Genomic DNA, 24,110 nt, shown 5'->3' with positions numbered 1-24,110 from the left:
GAGCCTCTGCGGGAGAAGGGCAGAAAATCGAGGCGTGCAAAGCTCGTCGCGTCAAACTGAGAACAGGGTACTGGGTAAACACTCTGGGCACCTGCGTCAATGATTGAGTTTGTTTTTTTATTTTTAATAAATTTTCAAAAATTACTAAAGATCCTGTTTTCACTTTGCTTGATGAGGAAAAAACAAAAAAATAATTTTAGCACAAGGCTGCAACATAACAAAATGTGTAAAAAGAGAAGGGGTCTGAGTATTGTCTGAAGGCACTGAATGCCCGGTGATAGACAGGCATCCCATACTGAGCCGTTTCCTGCCTTGCTCCTGCTGCTGCTCAGATAGGCTCCGGCCCTCCACCATCCCAAACTGAATCTTTATAGATATGTATTAGTTTTTAAAAATGTAACTTTAAGAACACATATGCCAAGTGGATTGATGCCCACTTATAAGAAGCCAGTAACAGCTGAAAACACGGAGCTGCCACATCATCCATCAAATGTAAACATACGAGGGGGAGTCCAGCTAAAGTTAGAAGATGGGATTTATCAGATAAAAATGGAAACCAACCTTAACAAAACTACTAATGTCATTTCTAAATGTCGTCTCCACCCTTCGCAATAGCTTGGCAGCGCCCAGATTCCAGCAGAATAAAAGGTTTTGTCTCGTCCTTGCCAACCACTCGTGCACTGCTTTCTTCACGTCATCATCGGTCTTGAATCGACGAACCACCCAGATGTGTTTTTTTTTTTTTGCATTTTTTAGCGGTCCAAATCACACCGGTGCCAAGTCTGGAGAATAAGGAGGATGTGGCAATACCTCCAACTTCAGTTTCTCCAGACAAGCCTTGGTGTTCTTAGTGTGTCCGTCATTGAGACAGCAAACCCCTGCCGCTTGGATCAAATAGTAGGCTTCATAGTGGTCTCCAGCGAGTCACAGCGTCTGGAGTCCCCCTCGACATGGAGTGTTCGACAGTAACTCAAGTGGCTGCAAGGACAAGACAAAACCTTTTTATTCTGCTGGAATCCGGGCGCTGCCAGGCTATCGAGAAGGGTGGAGACGACACTGAGAAATGACATAATCAGTTTTCCATTCTCTAAAAAAAAATCCCATTTTCTAACTTAGACTCCCCCTCGTACTTTAAAGTGCAACAAAGGACAGCCCGTTACCCTTAAAACTAAATGACCCTAATGTAAAGAAGCAGGCCTCACAGTGCATAAGCACATTAGAATCTGGACGAGAACAGCCCATTCAGCCCAACAAAGCTCGCCAGTCCTGTCCACTTAATTCTTCCAAAAAAAACATCAAGTCGAGTTTTGAAAGTCTTACTGTCCACCACACTACTTGGTCACTCATTCCAAGTGTCTATCGTTCTTTGTGTAAAGAAAAACCTCCTAATGTTTGTGCGAAATTTACACTTCACAAGCTTCCAACTGTGTCCCCATGTTCTTGATGATTTACAAGTGCAAGTGGTTTGCACTTTCATTACTTTTTAAAAATCTCACGCTATTCCTCCTCATTTTTGCGGAACAGTCAATCCCACCACAAAACCCAATTCTGTTCCCTTGTGTTAGTATTCTGGACACAATTGGTTTTTTTACTTGTATTTTCCCCACTATTAAAGTTTAAAGTTGTAAGTGGGGCACTCTGGGTACTCCCCACCCAGCTGGCGAACACGCAATTCTGTATTTGAGATTGTGGGAGTTTCCATGGGAAAGAAAAAAAAAAAAGTCACTACAATTGTTAGTCACGCCAGGCAGGAAGGCATCATCGCATTTACAAAGCAAATGTTTGGTTATATAATTGTAAAAAACTGCTGTATGCTTCAACTAAATGACATACTGGTAAGGCCTGGTCACCCAAAGTACAACAACAAAAAAAAAAAAAGCACAGAGCGGGACGTAAAGTTGTGCAGAGGACAGGAGAGCAACCAGGCGCATCCCAGGACATTACGTACTGTGACAGGCTCAGAGAATTAAAGCAGCGGAGGAGACCACATGGGGACCTAATCCAGGTCTTCAAAATCCTCCAAGGCTTCAATAAAGCTGATCCAGCCAAATTCCTTCAAGAAAATCAATGGTGGAAAATAAAGGAAAATGCATTTAGGACTGAAGCCGGGAAGCACTGCTCTACTTTCAAGAGTTCTGGGAGTCTGGAATAAAACTACCAAGACATGGAGTTAAAGCAGAAGCTTTGACAACCTTTAAGCAGAATCCAGATGAGCTATCAGCTAAGCCAACGAGCTGGGTGGACTGAGTGGGCTCCTCTCATTTGTCACATTTCTCAAGTACAAGGATCTGAGTAGATAAGACTCAGATTGATGGAATTTAAAAAAGCAAAACTCCTTCTGACATGCGAATGGGGCTACCATAGAAGTTCCAGATTAGTAACCCTTTTAAATTTTGCCCATCACTTGCATGTGCCATACTTGCAAAGCCTACTTTTATTTCACATTATTTTACCAGGATCAGTGCACGTGACTTTATACCGGCAAGGACTCCATGCAATGCTATGCCTGCAGCAGCGGCTGTGCTATCTCAATGTTACTAATGGGCATCCTGGGCATCTGACTCCGTGTTATTTGTTTGACAAATACCGCAAGGAAAGCGATTACAAGGATACACCCGAGGAGGGCGCCGAGTAGCAGAGCATAGGATGAATCTTCCGGCTGAGGTGGCTCGCTAGTTGGCTTTGAATCTGCAAGCAGGTCCTGCACGTTAGCCAACGAGCCATTGTGAGGCTTGGGGTTGATTCCCAGGATGTGGCACATCAATGGGTACAGGTCAACCGACTTCATGAACTGCTTTGTGTAGTTCTTCTTGAAGGCTGGCCCGTGAGCAACAAGCAGTGGCTGCATGCTGGGGAAGGTGTTGTCATATCCGTGATTACCCACTGAGCAAAAAGACAAAAAATAAAGTGATATGTGAAAGGTTGTTGAACAAGGCAAATTATTTCATTGCATTTACTTACTTAACTTTTATCTAAAGTCAAGTACAGCGTGAGCCAAAATGTAGTACCCCATTTCTCAAGGTCCTTGTGTGAGGTAGAGCAGCCGAGTGGGTTGGGTTTTTTTTTGTTGTTTTTGATGAACGTTTTGACGGCGAAAGCACGGTGCGCACCGGACCAAGGCATGAAAAGTACGAGGGGTCGCCGTCGAAACGTTCTTCAAAAACAACAAATCCATCATCACTACGCAACGCGCCTTCCGAACGCACTTCAGCATTCCTCCCAACGGGGACGTCCCAAATCGGAAAACAATTCTTCAGTGGGTGGCTAAATTTAGACAGACGGGTACGACATTGAACTTAAAATCTCCAGGCTGTCCTTGGACTGTACGAATGCCTGAAAACATCCGGGCTGTAAGGGCGTCCATTTTGCAGTCTCCTAGACGTTCAGCGCACTTCTGCCTTAGGCATTACCAACACGTCTTTGATTTTGCATGAGGACCTTAATTTCCATCCAAACAGAATGATGGTAGGGCAGGAACTCACTGAGAGAGACTGGGAGAGCCGTAGAGAGTTGTGAGTGAACATTCTGCAAACCGTTCATCGAGATGCCATCGTCAAGTGCAGCGATGAGGCACATTTCTATTTGAATGGTCACGTACATAAGCAAAACTTTCGTTATTGGGCTGAAACCAACCCTCGTGAACTTCATCAGAGACCCCTGCACAGTGAGCGTGTTACAGTTAGGTGCACCGTTCAGAATTTGGCATTGTAGGCCCTTACTTTTTGGAGGAGGGGGGAAGCAACGGTCACCATCACTTCAGAACGTTACATTGAAATGCTAGAGATTGGGAAGAAATGGATGTGCTGGATGCCTGGTGTCAACAGGATGGAGCAACAGCTCATACGGCGTGGAGATGTTTCTGGGGAAGCTGATCTCCCTGCGTGACGTGGCCTTCACGTTCGCCTGATCTCGCTCCGTGCGATTTCTTCTTCTCAAGTTGAAGGTCTACACACTCCGACCTCAAAACTTTGAAGCCATCAAGGATGCTATTCGCCACAAAATCACCGATGTTCCCCTTGAAATGGCTGAATGAGTCATGTGAGCGTTCAGAAGAGTGTAATCGCTAATGATGGCCACCACCCTTGAAGACATCATTTTTAAAACACAATGGGGAAAAAAAATCTATTTTGCATACCCTTTCTTGTGTCGTAATGAAATTTATTTTATCTTGTAGCATTTTTTGTACAACATTTGAAATGTGGTACTTCTTTTTGGCTCACCCTGTACATTTGTTACAGTATTTCTGTTGGCAGAAGAAGCATCTCAGAGAGAAATTATTGGTAGGATTGTAATGGCAGCCTGTTTTTGTTGCAAAGGCTTCTAGGGACCCCTTTCCCCAAAACTTACCCCTCCTCTTACCTGTGCTGATTCTTTTTAATGTGAACCCACAGTTCCTTTTACTCAGACCTTTAAGAGCACTTGGGATATTCGGCAATGGACTTTGGTTAAAGTCATGACATTATCTGAACCGCTCAATCCAGACATAGATACACACACACACTGTCCTCCATAAATGTTTGGGACAAAGACGCATTTTTTCTTTGATTTCCTGCACTTCTATTTGTAATCTTAATAAATCAAATAATTCAGATCTGATTAAAACACGGACTGCAGACTTTCATTGAAAGAGATTTGCAGACATTTTGGTCTCACCGTATAGAAATGGCAACACTAGTTATGCACATTACAGTACCTGGCACTGTGTACACATTAAAAGAACAAACTGAACTTTTCAATGACACCAAACTACTTTTGTTTAAAGTCAACTATGATACGAGCGCACAAGAGTCCTTGTTAAGAGTTTGTACTGCAAGCCTGTTCACTGTGCAGTGACTGAAGTAAGCCAAGTCAAAAAACAGAAATCGTAGTTCATGAGCGGGGTACTTACACATGCGGTGCTCACTTCTGTTCTGCACTATTGTCCATCCTTCCTTTGCTTCTAGGATTATAGGCTGAATCCTGTCATTGTGCTTGTAGTGAAGACGCTCTGGTATGTCAGTCTTCTTGTAAACGGTCATGCTGAGGTTTGCATTTATCAAGGCGTTGTACACATCATCAAATCTACCTAAAAACAGGGGAAAAAAAATATTAAGAACCTAAAATCCAACAACAGCAGCAGCCACATTAACAGCAAACTCGAAATTCAGCAAAAATTCCCATACAATGAATACAAAATAAAGTGATTCCTGGCTTCCAGCTCCCAGAATTCCTGATTTACAGGATAAAGGACGTGGAAATTTTTACTTTCGTTTTACTTGAGAACAAATAATCTGCGACTAAAACAAGGTGCCATCTGGGAATGTTCACCAGCACTTTGCTTTTGCTAATGGGACTTAAGGAATACTTAACTCTCCAAGGGTCTGTATGAGTCTGTATCATGCTGTACTTGTTGTTACTGGTCAAACCCACTTCTTCTTCGGCTGCGGATCATGTTTGTCCATCTCTTCCTGTCCTCATCATCATCTTGCTCTGCCACACTTAACCATCTTCATGTCCTCACTCACCACATCCATAAACCTCCTCTTAGTCCTTACTCTGTTCCTCTTGCCTGGCAGCTCTATCCTTAGCACCCTTCTTCCAATATTCCCAGCATGTCTCCTCTGCACATGTCCAAACCAACGCAATCTCGCCCAATAGTTCTTATGAGAAAGCATAAAGCCTGTGTCTCCGTCATAACTGCTACTGGCAGGCCAGGAAGGTGGATTGTTCATTCTTGTCTAACTGCAGTCCTTTAACACTGGCAGGATGACACTGGACCTCTTGGTGCATCCAAAACGGTGCCATCTTTCTTCTATGTGAGTGGACGTTTCTTGTGAGGGGTGGGGGGTGCTTCCGTTCTCTTTCTCCAATGCAGAACCCTCATCCTCATCAGAGTTCACCTCTGTTATAGCATGTCTTTACTTGAAAACAGCAGTGTCAGATCGGGGCGAACGAGAAGGTAACTGACAGAATAAAAGTGAATAAAAAAAACAAAAAAAACGCTAACCTTTACAAGTACCATACATTTATACCGGCTGTTACACACTCAAATCAAATGTATATTTCTATTGTATAATAGTAACAATAAGAGCAGCCCACTACTCAAAACGTAGGGGAGGCTTGAACCAGCGACCCTTTGAATAGGAGTCATCAGCTCTTACCGCTGTACTGCCAAAGAAGTCATGACAATAAGCCACACTAACCCGATTTCTTTATCTTCAATTATAGTCTTGAATAAAAGTGCACTTCATCTGTTATGTTTATACCTTTTGTGAAAGTGCTTATTTGATATTTGGACTTCAGTCTTCATACATTATACACTTCATGTCTACATTTTGTCGTTAGTACTAAAACTTGGAAAAAGTTTGTCTTTTAGGTATGTGTTCAACATTTCTTCCATTTCCTGTCATCCTACACTTGCATAGATTTTTGTGGACATGGAACACACGTGAAATGCATGTGTTCCAAAGAACGATATATTTTTTTAGCCTATACAGCTCTAGATACTGCTTCACTCCCTGATAAAGAAGGCTTGAGCTGGGAGAGGTTTTTGCACTTTCTGCGGCGGTGGGAGGATTGGATAGTAGGCTGTTTGCTGCTTGGGCTTATTGACACAATTACAAGACAAAAGATGCAGACGGACAGGTGCGAGCGGATTTAAGGTGGGCTGGATTTACAAGTTTTTTCATAAGCTTTGGTAATTCTAGTGTTAAGAGAATGGCTTTGTGAAGTCTTTGAGTGGTGGTAAACTGGGTTAAAATAAAGGTTTGAAAAGTATGTGCTGCTAAAGATGACCCCAGTCAATGAGCAGCCTGGCACAGATATCAGACTACGAGAATGATGAGAGATTAACGGCTGCAAGACTGGCGTTAGGCAACACTAAGTAACAAAGAGTCCACCGGATGATTGGTGTTGACATTTTTTCCTATTCCCAGATCTACAAAATAACCTCAGAGGTTAGTTGGTAACTTTCATGTTAAGTGCATGTCAAAGATGATCTGATGACACAACAGAATATCATCCGACTTCCATCATTAAGTGTGCTACTCAATAATGGCACGACAATCCCAGATGGAAAGCTACTGTACGACTATCACATCTGATACCAGTAATCCTGCTATGATCAGAGTAGCGTAATTCACAAGTCCTCCCCATTCTAAAGTGAATGAACAACAAGTAAACCTCATGACCATTTCTGCATGCCGTACTGAATGAACTGCATGCACATGATTGGCCGTTTGCATGAATGAGGAGTGGCCATTGACTATTCAGACCCCTTCACTTTTTTCACATTTTGTTATGTCGCATTCTTTTGTTAAATCAATTAATATTATTAAATGTTTCCCTCACCAAGAAACACTTAATACTACAAAAGGACAAAGCTAAAAAAGGAATTTTAGGAAGATTCACAAATTTATTAAAAATATAAAAAGCTGAAATATCCCATTGACACAAGTATTCAGACCCTTTGCTATGACACTTGAAATCTGGCTCAGGTGCATCCCATTCCATGATCATCATTGAGATGTTTCTACACCTTATTTGGAGTCCACCTGTGGTCAGTTTAATTCATTGGACCCAATTAGGAAAAAATACACACACACCTGTCTATAGAATGGCCCATAGCTGACAAGGTTCATCAGAGCAAAAACCAAGCCATGAGGTCGAAGAAATTACCTGCAGGGCTTAGAGACAGGACTGTGAGGAAGGACAGATATATGGAAGACTACAAAAAACAATATATTATATAAATTAAAAATTCTCTCTCTGTATAACCCTATATATATATATATATATATATATATATATATATATATATATATATATATATATATACTAGACATTAAGCCCGTTACAATAACGGCCGCTAGAACAGTAATGCATAAACATTAGTAGGAACAGTCTATATTAAATGGCAAGGGACCTTGACCTCAGTCTATTTTTTTTTGTCAAAAATATTTTTGCAAGAAACTTAAAGTAAAATAATAAAAATAAAACAGAAATGTATATGACAATACAGTAAGTATAATTAATATTACATTTATCCACTCCTCTGTGGCTGTTGATTGATGTGTTGTGTCTGTTTGAAGATCTCCTATCCTGCCTCTCTTTATTTTAGCTTGCTGTGGTGTCTCTCCAGCAAGTACTGTGCAGTTCCCCAGCAAGTATTTTAATCTGTGCTGGCGTGCAGTCGATTATTGTATGTGTGGCGTCTCCCCAGCAACGGATTTTATGTGCACAAAAATAAATCTACTTTTAAAAGTCATCCTATTGTAATATCATGAAAATTCATATATTTAGGAAAACCCCTTCAACGACTGACACTTTACACTTTACCGGGCCAAGCTTCTTAATCGCAAATCTGACATATTCAGAGTGAACACTTGCACAACAACAAACACTAATCCCACATCTTTGGGGAAGCCGGTCTCCGCGTCTCAGTACCTGATTGGATTTTTCGTGCCTTATGTTTTAGGTGTTACCTCATTTACCGAAATCCGATTGGATCAGCCGTGCGATATTTTATAGGTCCCGCCCTCTCTGTCTTGTGTGACGCGTCAGGCGGCCTTTGAAGCATCTGTTAGAGGCCAGTGACTCTGCCACTCATTCCGCCCTTCCCTGTACTTCCGCCTTGTCTGTAATATGCGTTTAATTTTCTGTCACAACAATGGGCAATCAGCAGAGTCTCCCCAGGAACTGATGTAATGTGTGGCGTGCAGCTGATAATCGTGGCTGTGGCGTCTCTCCAGCAAGTACTGTGTATTTTAATCTGTGCTGGCGTGCAGCTGATTATTGTATGTGTGGCACCTCCCCAGCAACGGATTTTATGTGCGCGGCCGCGAGTACCCAATCAGCACTCTCCCCGGCAATGATGTACTTTATTAAAGAGTGCCCCGCGCATGCGCACTTCACCAGAAGACACACACACACGGACACATGGACGCACACAGGGATTTTATTAAAGAGGATATATATATATCCCTATATACTGTATCACTATATGTCTATAGCTATATATCCCTATATACAGTGTATATGTATTCCTATCTACTAGAGGGCTTTGCCTCCTTGCTCGCTTTGCTCACCAACCCCACATTCCTGTACTATGTGCTACCCTCTTTGTGATTCTGATCTCTCTCTTATATCTACAGTGCATCCGGAAAGTATTCACAGCGCATCACTTTTTCCACATTTTGTTATGTTACAGCCTTATTCCAAAATGGATTAAATTCATTATTTTCCTCAGAATTCTACACACAACACCCCATAATGACAACGTGAAAAAAGTTTACTTGAGGTTTATGGAAATTTATTAAAAATAAAAAAACTGAGAAATCCCATGTCCATAAGTATTCACAGCCTTTGCTCAATACTTTGTCGATGCACCTTTGGCAGCAATTCCAGCCTCAAGTCTTGTTGAATATGATGCCACAAGCTTGGCACACCTATCCTTGGCCAGTTTCGCCCATTCCTCTTTGCAGCACCTCTCAAGCTCCATCAGGTTGGATGGGAAGCGTCGGTGCACAGCCATTTTAAGATCTCTCCAGAGATGTTCAATCGGATTCAAGTCTGGGCTCTGGCTGGGCCACTCAAGGACATTCACAGAGTTGTCCTGAAGCCACTCCTTTGATATCTTGGCTGTGTGCTTAGGGTCGTTGTCCTGCTGAAAGATGAACCGTCGCCCCAGTCTGAGGTCAAGAGCGCTCTGGAGCAGGTTTTCATCCAGGATGTCTCTGTACATTGCTGCAGTCATCTTTCCCTTTATCCTGGCTAGTCTCCCAGTCCCTGCCGCTGAAAAACATCCCCACAGCATGATGCTGCCACCACCATGCTTCACTGTGGGATGGTATTGGCGTGGTGATGAGCGGTGCCTGGTTTCCTCCAAACGTGATGCCTGGCATTCACACCAAAGAGTTCAATCTTTGTCTCATCAGACCAGAGAATTTTTCTTCTTATGGTCTGCGAGTCCTTCAGGTGCCTTTTGTCAAACTCCAGGTGGGCTGCCATGTGCCTATTACTAAGGAGTGGCTTCCGTCTGGCCACTGTACCATACAGGCCTGATTGGTGGATTGCTACAGAGATGGTTGTCCTTCTGGAAGGTTGTCCTCTCTCCACAGGGGACCTCTGGAGCTCTGACAGAGTGACCATCGGGTTCTTGGTCACCTCCCTGACTAAGGCCCTTCTCCCCCGATCGCTCAATTTAGATGGCCGGCCAGCTCTAGGAAAAGTCTTGGTGGTTTCGAACTTCTTCCACTTATGGATGATGGAGGCCACTGTGCTCATTGGGACCTTCAATGCAGCAGAAATTTTTCTGTAACCTTCCCCAGATTTGTGCCTCGAGACAATCCTGTCTCGGAGGTCTACAGACAATTCCTTTGACTTCATGCTTGGTTTGTGCTCTGACATGAACTGTCAACTGTGGGACCTTATATAGACAGGTGTGTGCCTTTCCAAATCATGTCCAGTCAACTGAATTTACCACAGATGGACTCCAATGAAGCTGCAGAAACATCTCAAGGATGATCAGGGGAAACAGGATGCACCTGAGCTCAATTTTGAGCTTCATGGCAAAGGCTGTGAATACTTATGTACATGTGCTTCCTCAACTTTTTTATTTTTAATAAATTTGCAAAAATCTCAAGTAAACTTTTTTCATGTTGTCATTATGGGGTGTTGTGTGTAGAATTCGGAGGAAAAAATGAATTTAATCCATTTTGGAATAAGGCTGTAACATAACAAAATGTGGAAAAAGTGATGCGCTGTATATACAGTCAAAGTAAAAAGTATGTGAACCCTTTGGAATTATCCGGTTTACTGCATGAATTGGTCATAAAAAGTGATCTGATCTTCATCTAAGTCACAAGTACTGAGATACACAATGAGCTTAAGCCAATGACACACAAAAAATTCTACTCTTTCATGTCTTTATTTTACAAATGCATTCAACGTTCACAGTGGTAGTGGAAAGAATAAGTGAACCTTGGGATTTAATAGCTGGTTGACCCTCCTTTGGCAGCAATGACCTCAAACAGGTACTTTCTGTAACTGCAGATCAGACCTGCACATCATGCGGGGGAAGGTTGAGCCCATTGTTCCATGCAGAACTGCCTTAACTCTTCCATATTCTTTGGTTGTCATCTGTGTACGGCTCTCTCTCTTCAAGTCAGTCCACAGCATCTCAACAGGATTGAGATCTGGGCTCTGACTGGGCCACTCCAAAAGGCGGAGTTTGTTCTTCTGAAGCCACTGTGCTGTGGATTTGCTGTGATGTTTGGGGTCATTGTCCTGTTGCATCACCCAGCCTCTTCCGAGCTTAAGTTGACTGACAGACACCCTCACATTATCCTAGAGAATTTGTTGATAAACCTGTGAAATAAATTTTCCCCTCAAGCTGTCCAGGCCCTGATGCAGCAAAGCAGGCCCAAATCATGATGTCCCCGCCACCATAATATACTGTAGGGATGATGTTTTGATGTTGATATCCAGTGCCCTTTTTACGCCAAATGAACTTCTGCTTGTTCCTCCCAAATAGCTCAATTTTGGTTTCATCACTCCACAAAACATTTTCCCAGTACCGTTGTGGAGTGTCCAATTGCTCTTTCGCAAACTTCAGGCGTTCAGCAATGTTCTTTTTTGATAGCAGTGGCTTCATTCTTGGTGTCCTGCCAAGAACTCTATGTTTTGTGTATAGTTGACTCATGAACAGAGATGTTAGCCAGTTCTAATGACTTCTTCAAGTCCTTTGATGTCACTCTAGGGTTCTTCTTTACCTCATTGCGGACTTTCCGTTGTGCTCTTGGGGTCATCTTGGCAGGGCGCCCACTTCCAGGCAGAGTAGCCACAATACCAAATTGTCTCCATTTATAGACAACTTGCCTAACAGTAGACTGATGAATATCTCAAATCTTTGAGAGGACTTTGTAACCCTTTCCAGCCTTATGTAGATGAACAATTCTCGATCATAGCTCTTCAGACAGCTCTTTTGTGCGAGGCAGGATTCTCAGCTGGATATGCTTCTTGTCAAAAGTTCAAACTCAAACTTTATAGTCATTCTAGGCCACACCTCTGAACTCATTTCATTAAATGGACTCCAGGTGTGCGAAATTCTGACTACAATGAGCTTTTTAAAAAGTCATTAGCTTAGGGTTCACCTACTTTTTCCAACCTTTGGTTTCACAGTTTGAATGATTTATTCAATATGGACACCAATAAAAGGTGTCATTTTGCTTGGCTTTTATCTACATTCATAATGGCTAACACGGTACAACACCCTAGTACTTCAATATGGTCAAAAATACTCTGAAAATCTGTGTATCTTTAGTTATAGGAGACTGTTTGTTCATTATTGTGACTGACATGAAGATACGACCATGTTTTATATGGGATTCAGACATAAATATAGAGAATTCCTAGGGATTCACATACTTTTTACTTTGACTGGATATATAGATAGATAGATACCTATTATCTCTCTCTCTATCTTTGAAGTTCCCAACACCACAATGACCTCAATAATACTTAAATGGAAGAAGTCTGAAACAACCAACAACTTTTCTTAGAGCTGGTCCCCTGGCTAAACTAAGCAATCCCACATGATGTTCTTAAGGGGGTTAGCGAGTACAGATATAAACCCTTGATGCATATTTTTAGGAAGTCACTGTGTACTGGGGAAATTCTGAAGGACTGTAAAATGGCAAATGTTATCCTACTGTATAAAATGGGAGACCAGGAAGATCCACGGAACTATAGGTCAGTAATCGCAACGTGTATCACAGGTAAACTAATGGAAGGAATTATTAAGGATAAGATTGAGAAAAATCACTGTCCAGAATACGGATGACTGATCAAAAATGCATGTGCTTGAATCTCCAGAGTAAAACAGAACGACCTCACCGTGCTTCCTCGGCGAATGGTGGATAATGAAGTCCAACCCCAGGGTTTCTGGCGATGATGGGGCTGTCGTGTTTTCGGCGGAATGTGAAGCAAACTGGAACCAGGCGCGATGTAAATAATAGCAGGATAATGTTGATCGGTTGTTGATACTTGAAATCTCCATCTCTCTCCTTCCTCTTCTTCTTTCCCTCCTGATTGTTTAATTAATGAAGAGCTGGATGTTACTGAAAACAAATTCCGGTACTGACTTGTCCAGGGGTCGTTGCCTCCCCACAACATCCTTCCCTGTTTCTCATTACGGGGACGACATTTAAACAGACACATATTAGTTTAAATGGGGTGCTGTGATGAGACGCGACTGGGTGCAAACACTATAAACAACAATAGCTATGTGGCTACAGAGTGTTGCCTCATTTGGGGCTGAAATGAATTGAAATGATTTTAGAACAAAACTGCAATGTAAGAAAATGTGAAAAAGTGAAGGAGTCTGAAGACTTTCTGAGAGGACGGTTTATAAACAGACTGCAGATAACTGAAGACATATCATAGCGGATTTTGGATTTCAAGCAAACAAATTTAAAGCAAGATAAGCCATCTGCATCACTTCACCAAATTATGTGTCCCCACCCCCCCCCCCCCATATGAAAGCTAAGAGAAAGAAATAGGAAAATTACCTTGTTTTGGTAAAATTGCAGCCACAGGAGATTTGTCAACCAGTGTGTACAAATCCCGGTCTACAATGTCATCCAATACTATTACTCTGTCAGGGGACAACTGGGCCATCCCATGGTCGCTGGTGACAATGATGTTCACTTTATCCATGAGCTTGGCCTTTTGTAGCTGCTCCATTACGTACCCCAGTTTCAAATCGATGTCTTCGATAACTTTATCCATGTCGGGACTATCCGGTCCCAAAGTGTGGCCCATTTCATCTGGTTCCTCCCAGTACAGCAGCCCAAGATTGATGTAATCCTTGCCAGAGAACCAACCAAGGAGTTGGTCAACCCGCGTTGTGAACGGAACCGACATGTTATAAGGCATGTAGTATGAAGGATGCACGTTGTGAATCTTCACGTCTGAACCTGGCCACATGGCTGCTCCACTCCGATGACCTTCATTCTGGTTTGTGACCCATATTGGGAAAGCTTCATCCCACCAGACAGATTCATAAACGTCTGAACTTCCAGTGGAAAACGTTTTATTGATACTTGGATCATACATTTCATTAGCTACAATTCCATGGCTCTCGGCATGTAGGCCGGTAACTAAAGTATAGTGGTTGGGGAAAGTCTTGGTGATATAAGCATTCTCCACACGTGTCACATAAACACCATTTGCCAGAAGGGCCTGAAAGTGTGGCATTGGCACCCTGTGGATATAATCCCAGCGAAATCCATCAAACGACACCAGCAAAATGCTCTGCTGCCCATTAAGACTGAAGGCCCTGGTAGGGAGGTAAAGGCAGATGACAAATTGCCACAGTGCAGTAACTTCCTGGATGTTCAGCAACATAATGGAAAAACTGCAGGTGTCTTCTAGTTGTAAGACGGGATGATCCTACAGAATAAAGAAAAAAGAGAAAGAATTGTCCATCAACACTGAACGAAGCAAACTGTTTTGTATATGCAGGTTTACTCACCACGCCACACCTCTGGGCATCATGGTAGTGCAGAGGGCACCACTGCTGCCTCACAGTGCTTGGAATGAGGTGCGACTCCTACCTGGATTCACCCTCTGTGGTCGCTGTTTGTGGGCCTTGCTCTGGTGTAGGGCGGCAACTATCGATTATTTACTGTAAGTAATTGACTGTTCTACCGATTATTCCATTGATTAATCAAGTAATCTTATAAGAAACTAGCCGTGTAAGCCCGTGCCGTAAAAAGTATTGAAATGCAGAGTTGATGATTTTGTTTTGCGGACATGCTCGTCCCCCTTTGTCTATCAGTGACTAAGCGAGTTTGTATCTCGTTTGTCTTTCATCAGCAGTTTCACTTTCTTTCAGCTTCATGCTGTAGCCTCATGCATCTTTCTTCTACCAACTCGTTAACTTGGGGCCGCCTTGCCGGCTCTTTGAGCTTCATACTGTAGCCTCGCATGTCCGGGCCGGACAGATAGACAGACAGACACACACACTTTTACGCGTAGAAGATACTTGAGCTTTATTAAAGAGCAATAGTAAATACACAAAAGAGAAAATAAGGCAGGTCTCTTAAAATGAGCAGCTAATTGGTTTCCTAAAAAAAAAAAAAAATATTTGATTGCTTAAATTGCATACAATATCACTTGTCAAAACTAAACCCATTAAGTGAATTAAAAAAAATTGAAAATACCGTTTTTTTGGAAATATGTCTGTGTGTGTGTGTGTGTGTATAAACATGGTATCTCAAAAACACAACTAGATAGATGGATGAAATTTGGCATGTGGTTGTTACACCAGAAATGTAGATCTGTATTAACTTTTAGGTCAAATCCATTAACCGGAAGTGCTACTTTACCTGAACACATACTCGATTTTTTTATTCATGCAGCTGCAGAGTCCGATTTATTCAACTTTACTTTTATAATAATTGTTCAATATAGTATTAATTTGATTTGATGTTGATGGTTTTTTAATGTATATAATAAAATCATTGTCTTGCGGTTTACTCCTCAAATATCCATCCCTATATCGGAGTACATGAGAACGTCTAGATAGATAGATAGATAGATAGATAGATACTTTATTAATCCCAATGGGAAATTCACATAGGGGAGACCACTCCCGATTTTTGAAAATAAAATGGCACTGATCGAGAGACTGACGTGGTCATCCTACAAGATCAGCATATTGTTGCTGACCAACCACTTTTGCTTTAAAAACGTTGTTTAACAACAAAGAGATACAAACCTTGTAAAATTCCCGAGTTGGCAACGTCTCTGCTGATCTACAGGTAGGTAGGCGAAGAGAGTCTGCCAAGTGATGAAAAGCTAAACATAATATTTTGTTTTAGTATTTATTCTAGATTTATTTATTAATTTATGTCTTTTATTTCATATTCACAGGTCAAAATACCTGATACTGTGAAAATAATCCAGTAGCAGAATTATGTTTTAAAATATATGTCCACTTTTTTCAATTTTTCAATCAAAATAGATAGTTGAAATATCATTCTTTTTTTTTTCTTAACAACAGTCATATCATACATATTGCATACCAGGGATTTTTCCTGCCTTGCATCCAAACCTGCTGGGGTAGGCTCCAGGATCCTGCAATGGATAAACAGGTTTATATAATGTATGCATTGTTCTTAATCTCAGATGCTGTCTCTGTCATTTTGTGCCTGTCCATATACCCATTACCTGCTCTTGCTCTGCTCATTATGGGTTTACTGTTCTTATGATTGGCTATTCAAGTCACACTGCCCCTAACCTTCATACATGTTAGCTGTATTGAGGGAAACAAAGAAAAACTAGGTGGGGTCTGCACACTCGTTCAAGCCCGAGAGCCCTGTTCTTCCTAAGCCCCGTGATTTTCATGGTCACACCTGTCAGAACATAGAAGATTCTGTTTTCTAATTTTTGATATGTTTTCAGGCCTGCAGGTGCAAAATTCTTTCTATAAATTGCTTGTGCTTGAGATGGAATTAGAGATCAATATGGCTGGTAGAAAATAAAGCCCAGCGTTTGAGATTTTTGAATGCAATATTGAAGGCATTCATTATAAGCACATTATCTTGGAGCAGGATATGTTGTGTGATCTAGACATTTAAAATAAAAAAACCTCACACCTTAAAATTCACCTAGTTTTCCATTCTGGTCAATTAAAGGAAAAGAAAAAAGTGCCAACACTCAGCACAGATTTGTTCAGCACAAATGACATACTAAATATTTTAAAAATTATAAAATTGTGTGCAATTGTTCATACTCAGTGCCTGGTTTTGATTATGCTTGGTTTTTTTTTTATCAGACAAAAACAAAACCAGATAGTAAACTGTGTAGTGTAGTGTAGTAAGCTTCTACTAACATTAAACTCGTATCCTAACCTGTGAAGTGTACAGTTCTGTCTCATTGCGACATAAAAACTAAATTCCGTAGTAGCTCTTTAACATAATTACTAAAACTAAAACTGAAACTAATATACAGGGTGGGCCATTTATATGGATACACCTTAATAAAATGGGAATGGTTGGTGATATTAACTTCCTGTTTGTGGCACATTAGTATATGTGAGGGGGGAAACTTTTCAAGATGGGTGGTGACAATGGTGGCCATTTTGGATCCAACTTTTGTTTTTTCAATAGGAAGAGGATCATGCGACACATCAAACTTATTGGGAATTTCACAAGAAAAACAATGGTGTGCTTGGTTTTAACATAACTTAATTCTTTCATGAGTTATTTACAAGTTTCTCTTTGTGCACAGCCATTGTCATGTCGCAGAGGTTAACACGTGAGGAGCGGATAGAAATTGTGTTGATGTCTGGTGAACGCAGTAACCGGGTCATTGCAGCAGATTTCAATGCAAGACACCCTACGAGACCACCCATCTCCCATGCTACAGTTAGCAAACTGCTTGCTAAGTTTCGTGAAACTGGTTCAGTGTTGGATTTGCCAAAATGTGGATGCATGAAAACTGTCACTAATGAAGAAACATCAGTGGCTGTCCTAGCTTCATTCAGCAAGAGCCCACAGCGTAGCACTCGCCTCATGTCACTGGAGAGTGGCATTAGTCGAACATCCCTTCAGCGGATATTAGCTACTCACAAATGGCACCCTTACAAACTCCAGCTACTGCAGCATCTCAACGAGGATGACCCAGATCGGCGCACTGAATTTGCAGAATGGGCAAAACAAAAATTGGAACAGGACCCTCAGTTTTTGCAGAAGATTTTGTTCAGTGATGAGGCAAACTTTTATGTGAATGGTGAAGTTAACAAACAAAACCACCACTATTGGTCTGACACTTACCCACATTGGATAGATCCCTCCAAGACTGTTGGAACAAAAAAATTGATGGTATGGTGTGGTATATGGGGTACAAAGATAGTGGGGCCATTCTTCATCAATGGAAACCTCAAGGCCACTGGATATGCGAAATTGCTACATGATGATGTGTTTCCCTCTTTATGCACTGAAGCTGGCACGTTCCCTGAGTTTTTCCAGCAAGATGGTGCACCACCACATTATGGGTGTCAGGTCCGAGAATTCCTAGATGAACAGTTTCCTGGAAAGTGGATTGGTCGTCGTGGGCCAGTTGAATGGCCCCCAAGGTCTCCCGATCTGACCCCCTTAGACTTTTATCTTTGGGGTCATCTGAAGGCAATTGTCTATGCTGTGAAGATACGAGATGTGCAGCACCTGAAACTACGGATACTGGAAGCCTGTGCTAGCATTTCTCCTGCGGTGTTGCTATCAGTGTGTGAAGAGTGGGAGAAGAGGGTTGCATTGACAATCCAACACAATGGGCAGCACATTGAACACATTTTATAAGTGGTCAGAAACTTGTAAATAACTCATGAAAGAATCAAGTTACGTTAAAACCAAGCACACCATTGTTTTTCTTGTGAAATTCCCAATAAGTATGATGTGTCACATGACCCTCTTCCTATTGAAAAAACAAAAGTTGGATCCAAAATGGCCAACTTCAAAATGGCCACCATTGTCACCACCCATCTTGAAAAGTTTCCCCCCTCACATATACTAATGTGCCACAAACAGGAAGTCAATATCACCAACCATTCCCATTTTATTAAGGTGTATCCATATAAATGGCCCACCCTGTATATAAAAATAAAAATAAAATAGAAATGTCTTTGTAAAATAAAAACTCAATTAAAACTAAAAATACACAATGAAGGAAAACTAAAACTAAACTGAATTTCCAAGTAAGGTCAGAAAAAATATAGAAATAAAAACTAATATAAAAAGGCAAAACTATAATAACCTTGGTGTTAACAGAGATGAACGTCAAATCAACATGAAATAAGCTCACAAATTAATTTCCTGCCGATTTACAGAGCCCTCCATAATGTTTGGGACAAAGACACATTTTTCTACAATTTCCCCCTCTGCTCCACAGTTTAAAATTACAAACCAAACAATTCAGACAAAATTAAAGTGCACATTACAGACTTTCATTAAAGGGGATTTGCACACATTTCAGTCGCACAACTTTTTTCTTTTTTAATAAAACATCCCCCCCCCCCCCCCCCATTTTAGAGCACCATAACGTTTGGGATGCAGCAATGGCAGGTATATTAAAGCCGTCTTCATACAGTATTTAGGACTTTGTCGCATATCCTAGCATGCTATGACTGCTTGAAGCTTGTGATTCATAGACATCACCAGGTGCTGAGGGTCTTTCTCTGGTGATGCTCTGCCAAACTTCCTATTGGTTTTGGGAGGCTTATCTCTTTCAGTGTTTTCTTCAGCATATGGAAGGCCTGCTCAGTTGACTGTTTTGGCCATTCAAGAATCTTCCATTTTTTAGCTTTGATAAACTCCTGTGTTGTCTCAGCAGCGTGTTTGGATCATCATCTTGTCGTAGGATGAAGTAACGTCCACGGAGTTTGGAGGCCTTTACTGAACTTGAGCAGATCAGATGTTTCTACACGCCTCAAAATTCATTGTGCCGTCAGCAGTTACATCATCAATGAAGAAAAGTGTGCCAGGACCTGTGGTAGTCATATACACCCAATCTATAACACCTCTAGTGCCATCTCAGGCAGTTCCATGTCATCTCCACACTTTGCTCTCGCCATCACTCTGAGGTTCATCTTTGTCTCGTCTGTCCACAAGACCTTTTCCTAGAATTCTGCAGGCTCTTTGAAGTCCTTTTTCCCAAACTGTAATCTAGCCATCCTGTTTGTGTGGTTTGTGTGTCCTCTTTGTTTCTATTCATGAAGTCTTCTGCTGATAGTCGTCTCTGATCTGTCGGACGGATATTGGGGGCTTTTTCTTGACCATAGTGAGGATTCTTCCGTTATCAGCAGTGGGGGTCTTCCTTTCCTACCAGTCCCTTTGTGATTACTGAGCTCACCAGTGTGTTCTTCCTTCTTCATGATATTCCACACAGTTGATTTCGGTCATCCTAAGGTTTTCCTGATGTCTTCAATGGTTTGGTTAGAAGCAAGCCAAGGTATCTCATGAAGCAATAAAACCCACCTGAGGAATCACAAACACCTGTGACACCAATTGTCCCAAACATGATGGTGCCCTGAAATGGGGGGGGGGGGGGGGGGGGGGGGGGTTAGGGGAATGGGGTGGAGGGGGCATGTAGAAAAAGTGCGGTCATTTCGACATGGTGTGGCCAAAACTTAAGCAAATCTCCTTAAATAAATGTCTGCATCTGAATGGTTTGATTTGTAATTTTCAACTGTGGGACAGAGGGGAGCATCAAGGGAAAATGGGTCCGACCCCCCCCCCCCCCCCAAACATTATGGAGGGCACTGTACGCTCTTAACTAGCCATTACATCTAGCCATAACTAGCACACACTCTTTACTAGCCTTCATCTCAACTTGCAATCACATTCATTTACATTAAATGCTAACATTGTTACCTTATGTCAGGTCTGCTCTCTTGTCTGGATGCTACTGTGCTAAGCTACTTTGGCTTTACAACAGATGCACAATGTATAGAGTCTGTCTCTTCACTTTACCCCTTGCGGTTTTTCTTCCTTTTTGTGCATTTTGCAATCTGCGCCATCAAATCATGTCATGTATCCACAGTGCAAGTGTGTTGTGCAACAGTAATTAATCATCCATCAAAAACAAAGTGAATTCACAGAGCTGTAGTTCTGTTGATTAAATGGAGCTTCAATGCAAAAGAATTTGTGTATGGTGGATTGACATGTGCTGGTGGTGTGGCTGAAATCTCGCCAGTTAAAATGTGTAAATCTGTGTGGAACTGATAGAAACGCCGCATTTAAATAGATTCCATTATGAGATAAGTAATGATCATGGTGCCGGACAGTGGCACTCTGATTAGGGCACACAAATAAGAATTGCACTGTATTCTGTACATGTGACAATATTATGAACACTACCAATCAAACAATGCAACAAATATTTTCTTTAGGTAAACCGTTAATTTTGACAGTAAATTGACACGGTATGAGTTTGCTTGGGAACAGTATGGTGCCCAGTCCAGGAAAGGTTCCTGCTTTACCTCTAACGCTGCTGGGACTGACTTTGATGCCAAATGACCCAAAACTGCTTTATTTAAATGAAAAATAAAAGTACATATTGAGGAATGACATATATAAAATTGCATTACATTTACACAAATTGGTATACGTTTATGATTCTAGGATAAGAAAGAAAGAAACTTAAATTAATACTCTACAGGCTAAGGGTGAAGAGATCAGATAAACTTTATTAATCCCAAAGGGATTGTATCCAAGTAATGCTTTATTTCCTTCATAAAAAAGTAGGGGGCTTTGCCTCCCACTCACACACCCCCACTCCCAACTGGGACGTGCTACGTGCCAGCCACAACTAATCAAGGGGGGGGGTGGGACGCACGCACGCTAAGGAGATGCAGTTGGATCAGCTGCTGGTTTTCTCCTGCTGCTGCCAAGCTGCATGTTCTGCTTGTCACGCTGCACTTCGATCATTTAAAAGCCTGTACACCAGCTGTCCTTTTTTCTCACTGCCTTGTCATGCAGGACGTTAAAGTGTCTCTCACCGGACGTTACAGGCTAAGGATGAAGAGATCAGATAAACTTTATTAATCCCAAAGGGATTGTATCCAAGTAATGTTTTATTTCCTTCATAAAAAATATAAAATGAGATTTTGCATCTGTGAATTTGCATTAAAGAAATCAACTTTTCCCAAGAATAAAATTAAATTTATAAGGAGGATGGCATTCTCTATACTATCTTCATACACTTAACAACCAAAAATACAATTTCTAAAAGAAAGAGCCGATGTCATTCCAAAGTTTAGAACTGCAGGTCCAAAATAAGAGGAGTCGAGTTTCCGGATGCAATCTGCAAAATGAACAGTTATGTCAGTATTTCACAAACTCGGTCCTGGGGACCCACTATGGCTGCAGGTTTTTGTTCCAACCAGATTCATAACCAGTGACAACACCTGATCACACAGATCTCATTTAATTAGCTGGGATTTTTTTCTCTTATTCAAAATTCAGAAAAAGCACAGCAGCATCATTTTTTACATTTATAAGACATTTAGAAATATTTCTGCTTTTACTATAGATTTAAATGCTTAACTCTCTTTTGTTGATTTCATTCTATTTTGCCCTTTCTCTGTACAGTTTTTCTCCTTCGTTGTATCTTACTAATGACAGTTAAAAACAAGAAGAGCTGACACCCCGGCAAACAAAAATGAATTGTGAAAAGCTGCAACTACTTTAGGAGGAGTTTACCAGGAGTCCAATTAAAAACAGAAGCTGGTTGGAACGAAAACCTGCAGCTACACGGGGTCCTCAAGACCGAGTTTGGAAAGCACTGCTTTAAGTCAATGTCACATCTATAGATAGATAGATACTTTATTAATCCCAATGGGAAATTCACAATATTACTATATTACTTTTAAGAAAATTTAAACAGTGTAAAATACAAAATAAGGTATTTATCTTAGTCTAAAAATGCTCTAGTGACTCATTTTTTTTTTCCAAATAATATTTTGGAGTTATGGCATGAATGTTATTCTACTTATGGCATGAATGTTATTCTACAAAGGACAGAAACCCCAAAACTAAGTTACCCCAGCTGGACGCTGGACAAACAGCTGACTTGATTTCTGACGGCGCTACCCGGAGAGCAGCAGCTAGCGGCAATACGCGCATGCGCTCGCCTTTCTTGCCCAAGGCCGATATGGTTCATCGATGACGTCAGATGTGAGACGCACCTGCAAAAGGGCTGCATTTAGAAGAATGAAGAAATAGTAAAATAAAAATAAAAACGTATTGACACAGTGGGCAAAGGCATCCTTGGAGCGTATATTTTCAAAACCGTGCGTAGTTGTACCGTGACGTAAACACTGCTGACCTAAACGCTCGGGCGTACAAACATAACGCCGTGACGCGGAAGTCCAGTACGATCTCGTAACACTACCCGAGGTCTCCCTAAACGCCCATCAAGTGTTTCCTACAGACAGACACGACAATGCAGACTGTGCAATTCTCATCCTTACCTTTTACGTGTCGCAACGTCCATGCACTGAAACCTCACATCGCTCAATCCCGTGACACATGCGAGCAGCTGAACCCAAGTGACAACAATAACAAGCCTCCTCCCGGAAGTCCCGCCCACGGAAGAATGTGACTGGCTCCTGCCTAACCTATCCGAACCTATCAGCTCCCGGGCCCTTGCTAAGGTATTTATTTCCTGCGGTATTTTCCCAGCGGCCGGCTTGCCGAACGTGAGGGACTGCAGATAAATCCGGTTCTGTTATATACACACATCGGTTTAACTCACCGAGGCTCCAAAATATAAATCAGTGGAAACGTTCGCAAGTAAAACAAAAGATAACAGATGAATTGAATATATCGTACCAACAATGTCCTGAAGGTGGCGCACAAACACTGTCACATCTTTGAGCAGGTAAGCCTCGCTGCAGCTCGGAGAGCGGGACCGATTTGAATGTTGGGACCAAAGTCAAGTTAAGTCAAATTGTTAAATTTGTCACACACGCATTATACAGACAGTGCAATGTGTAGAGCAAAATATTGCTTAGTTCTAACACTGCGCATTTAAGAATATAAAAGGACAAGTCAAGTTAAGTGAAGTTGGGGAGCATGCACTGGTGCAGTGCGTTGCCGCACCCACTACACGACGAAACAACTTGGGATCCCGGTTGGCAACCCCCAGGCAGACACGCGGTCCAGTCCCACCCTCTGGAAGTGACCCTCTATTTCCCGCAGCCAGGTGTTACGTGGGCGACCCCTTGGACTGGTCCAGCCACTCGGGTCACCAACAATGAGGATCTTACGAGCCACATGGCCGTAGTGCCGTAACTGACGCTCCCTCATAATGCAGGTAATGTGCCTCAATCGGGACTCCATGAGCAACCGGTCATTCGACACAAAGTCAAACCAACAGCACCCAAGGATATTCCGGAGAGACACAGTACCAAAGGAGTCCAGACTTTGTTTTAGGTTACTGAATAGCATCCATGTCTCACAGCCATATAGCAAGACAGGAAGCAATAGGACTCTAAAGACTTGGAACTTTGTCCTTTTGCAGAGATATCAGGACCACCACACACCCCTTTCCAGCGACCTCATGACCCC

At 41.9% G+C, this 24,110-nt stretch overlaps 2 protein-coding genes across 4 annotated transcripts in view; both read right to left on the bottom strand.

The window, feature by feature from the left end:
• clic5a (chloride intracellular channel 5a) overlaps positions 1–24,110 on the bottom strand; it is a 1,193,419-nt gene that overhangs the window by 402,195 nt on the left and 767,114 nt on the right. The gene's annotated exons all lie outside the window — the stretch shown is intronic.
• Positions 1,477–23,138, bottom strand: enpp5 (ectonucleotide pyrophosphatase/phosphodiesterase 5). 2 transcript variants are annotated; one of them, XM_028796397.2, is made up of 4 exons: positions 23,012–23,138; positions 13,548–14,430; positions 4,889–5,065; positions 1,477–2,883 (listed from the first exon to the last, which is right to left on the bottom strand). In XM_028796397.2, the coding sequence occupies exons 2-4, from the start codon at positions 14,383–14,385 to the stop codon at positions 2,501–2,503; spliced, it is 1,398 nt and encodes a 465-aa protein (XP_028652230.1). In that variant the 5' UTR covers positions 14,386–14,430; positions 23,012–23,138; the 3' UTR covers positions 1,477–2,500. The 2 variants fall into 2 exon arrangements, with proteins under 2 accessions (XP_028652230.1, XP_051780404.1); XM_051924444.1 differs by lacking the exon at positions 23,012–23,138 and adding an exon at positions 15,057–15,101.

This window comes from Erpetoichthys calabaricus, chromosome 3 (assembly GCF_900747795.2).
Source record: "Erpetoichthys calabaricus chromosome 3, fErpCal1.3, whole genome shotgun sequence".
NCBI lineage: Eukaryota > Metazoa > Chordata > Cladistia > Polypteriformes > Polypteridae > Erpetoichthys > Erpetoichthys calabaricus.
This window is presented reverse-complemented; position numbering and strand designations above follow the sequence as displayed.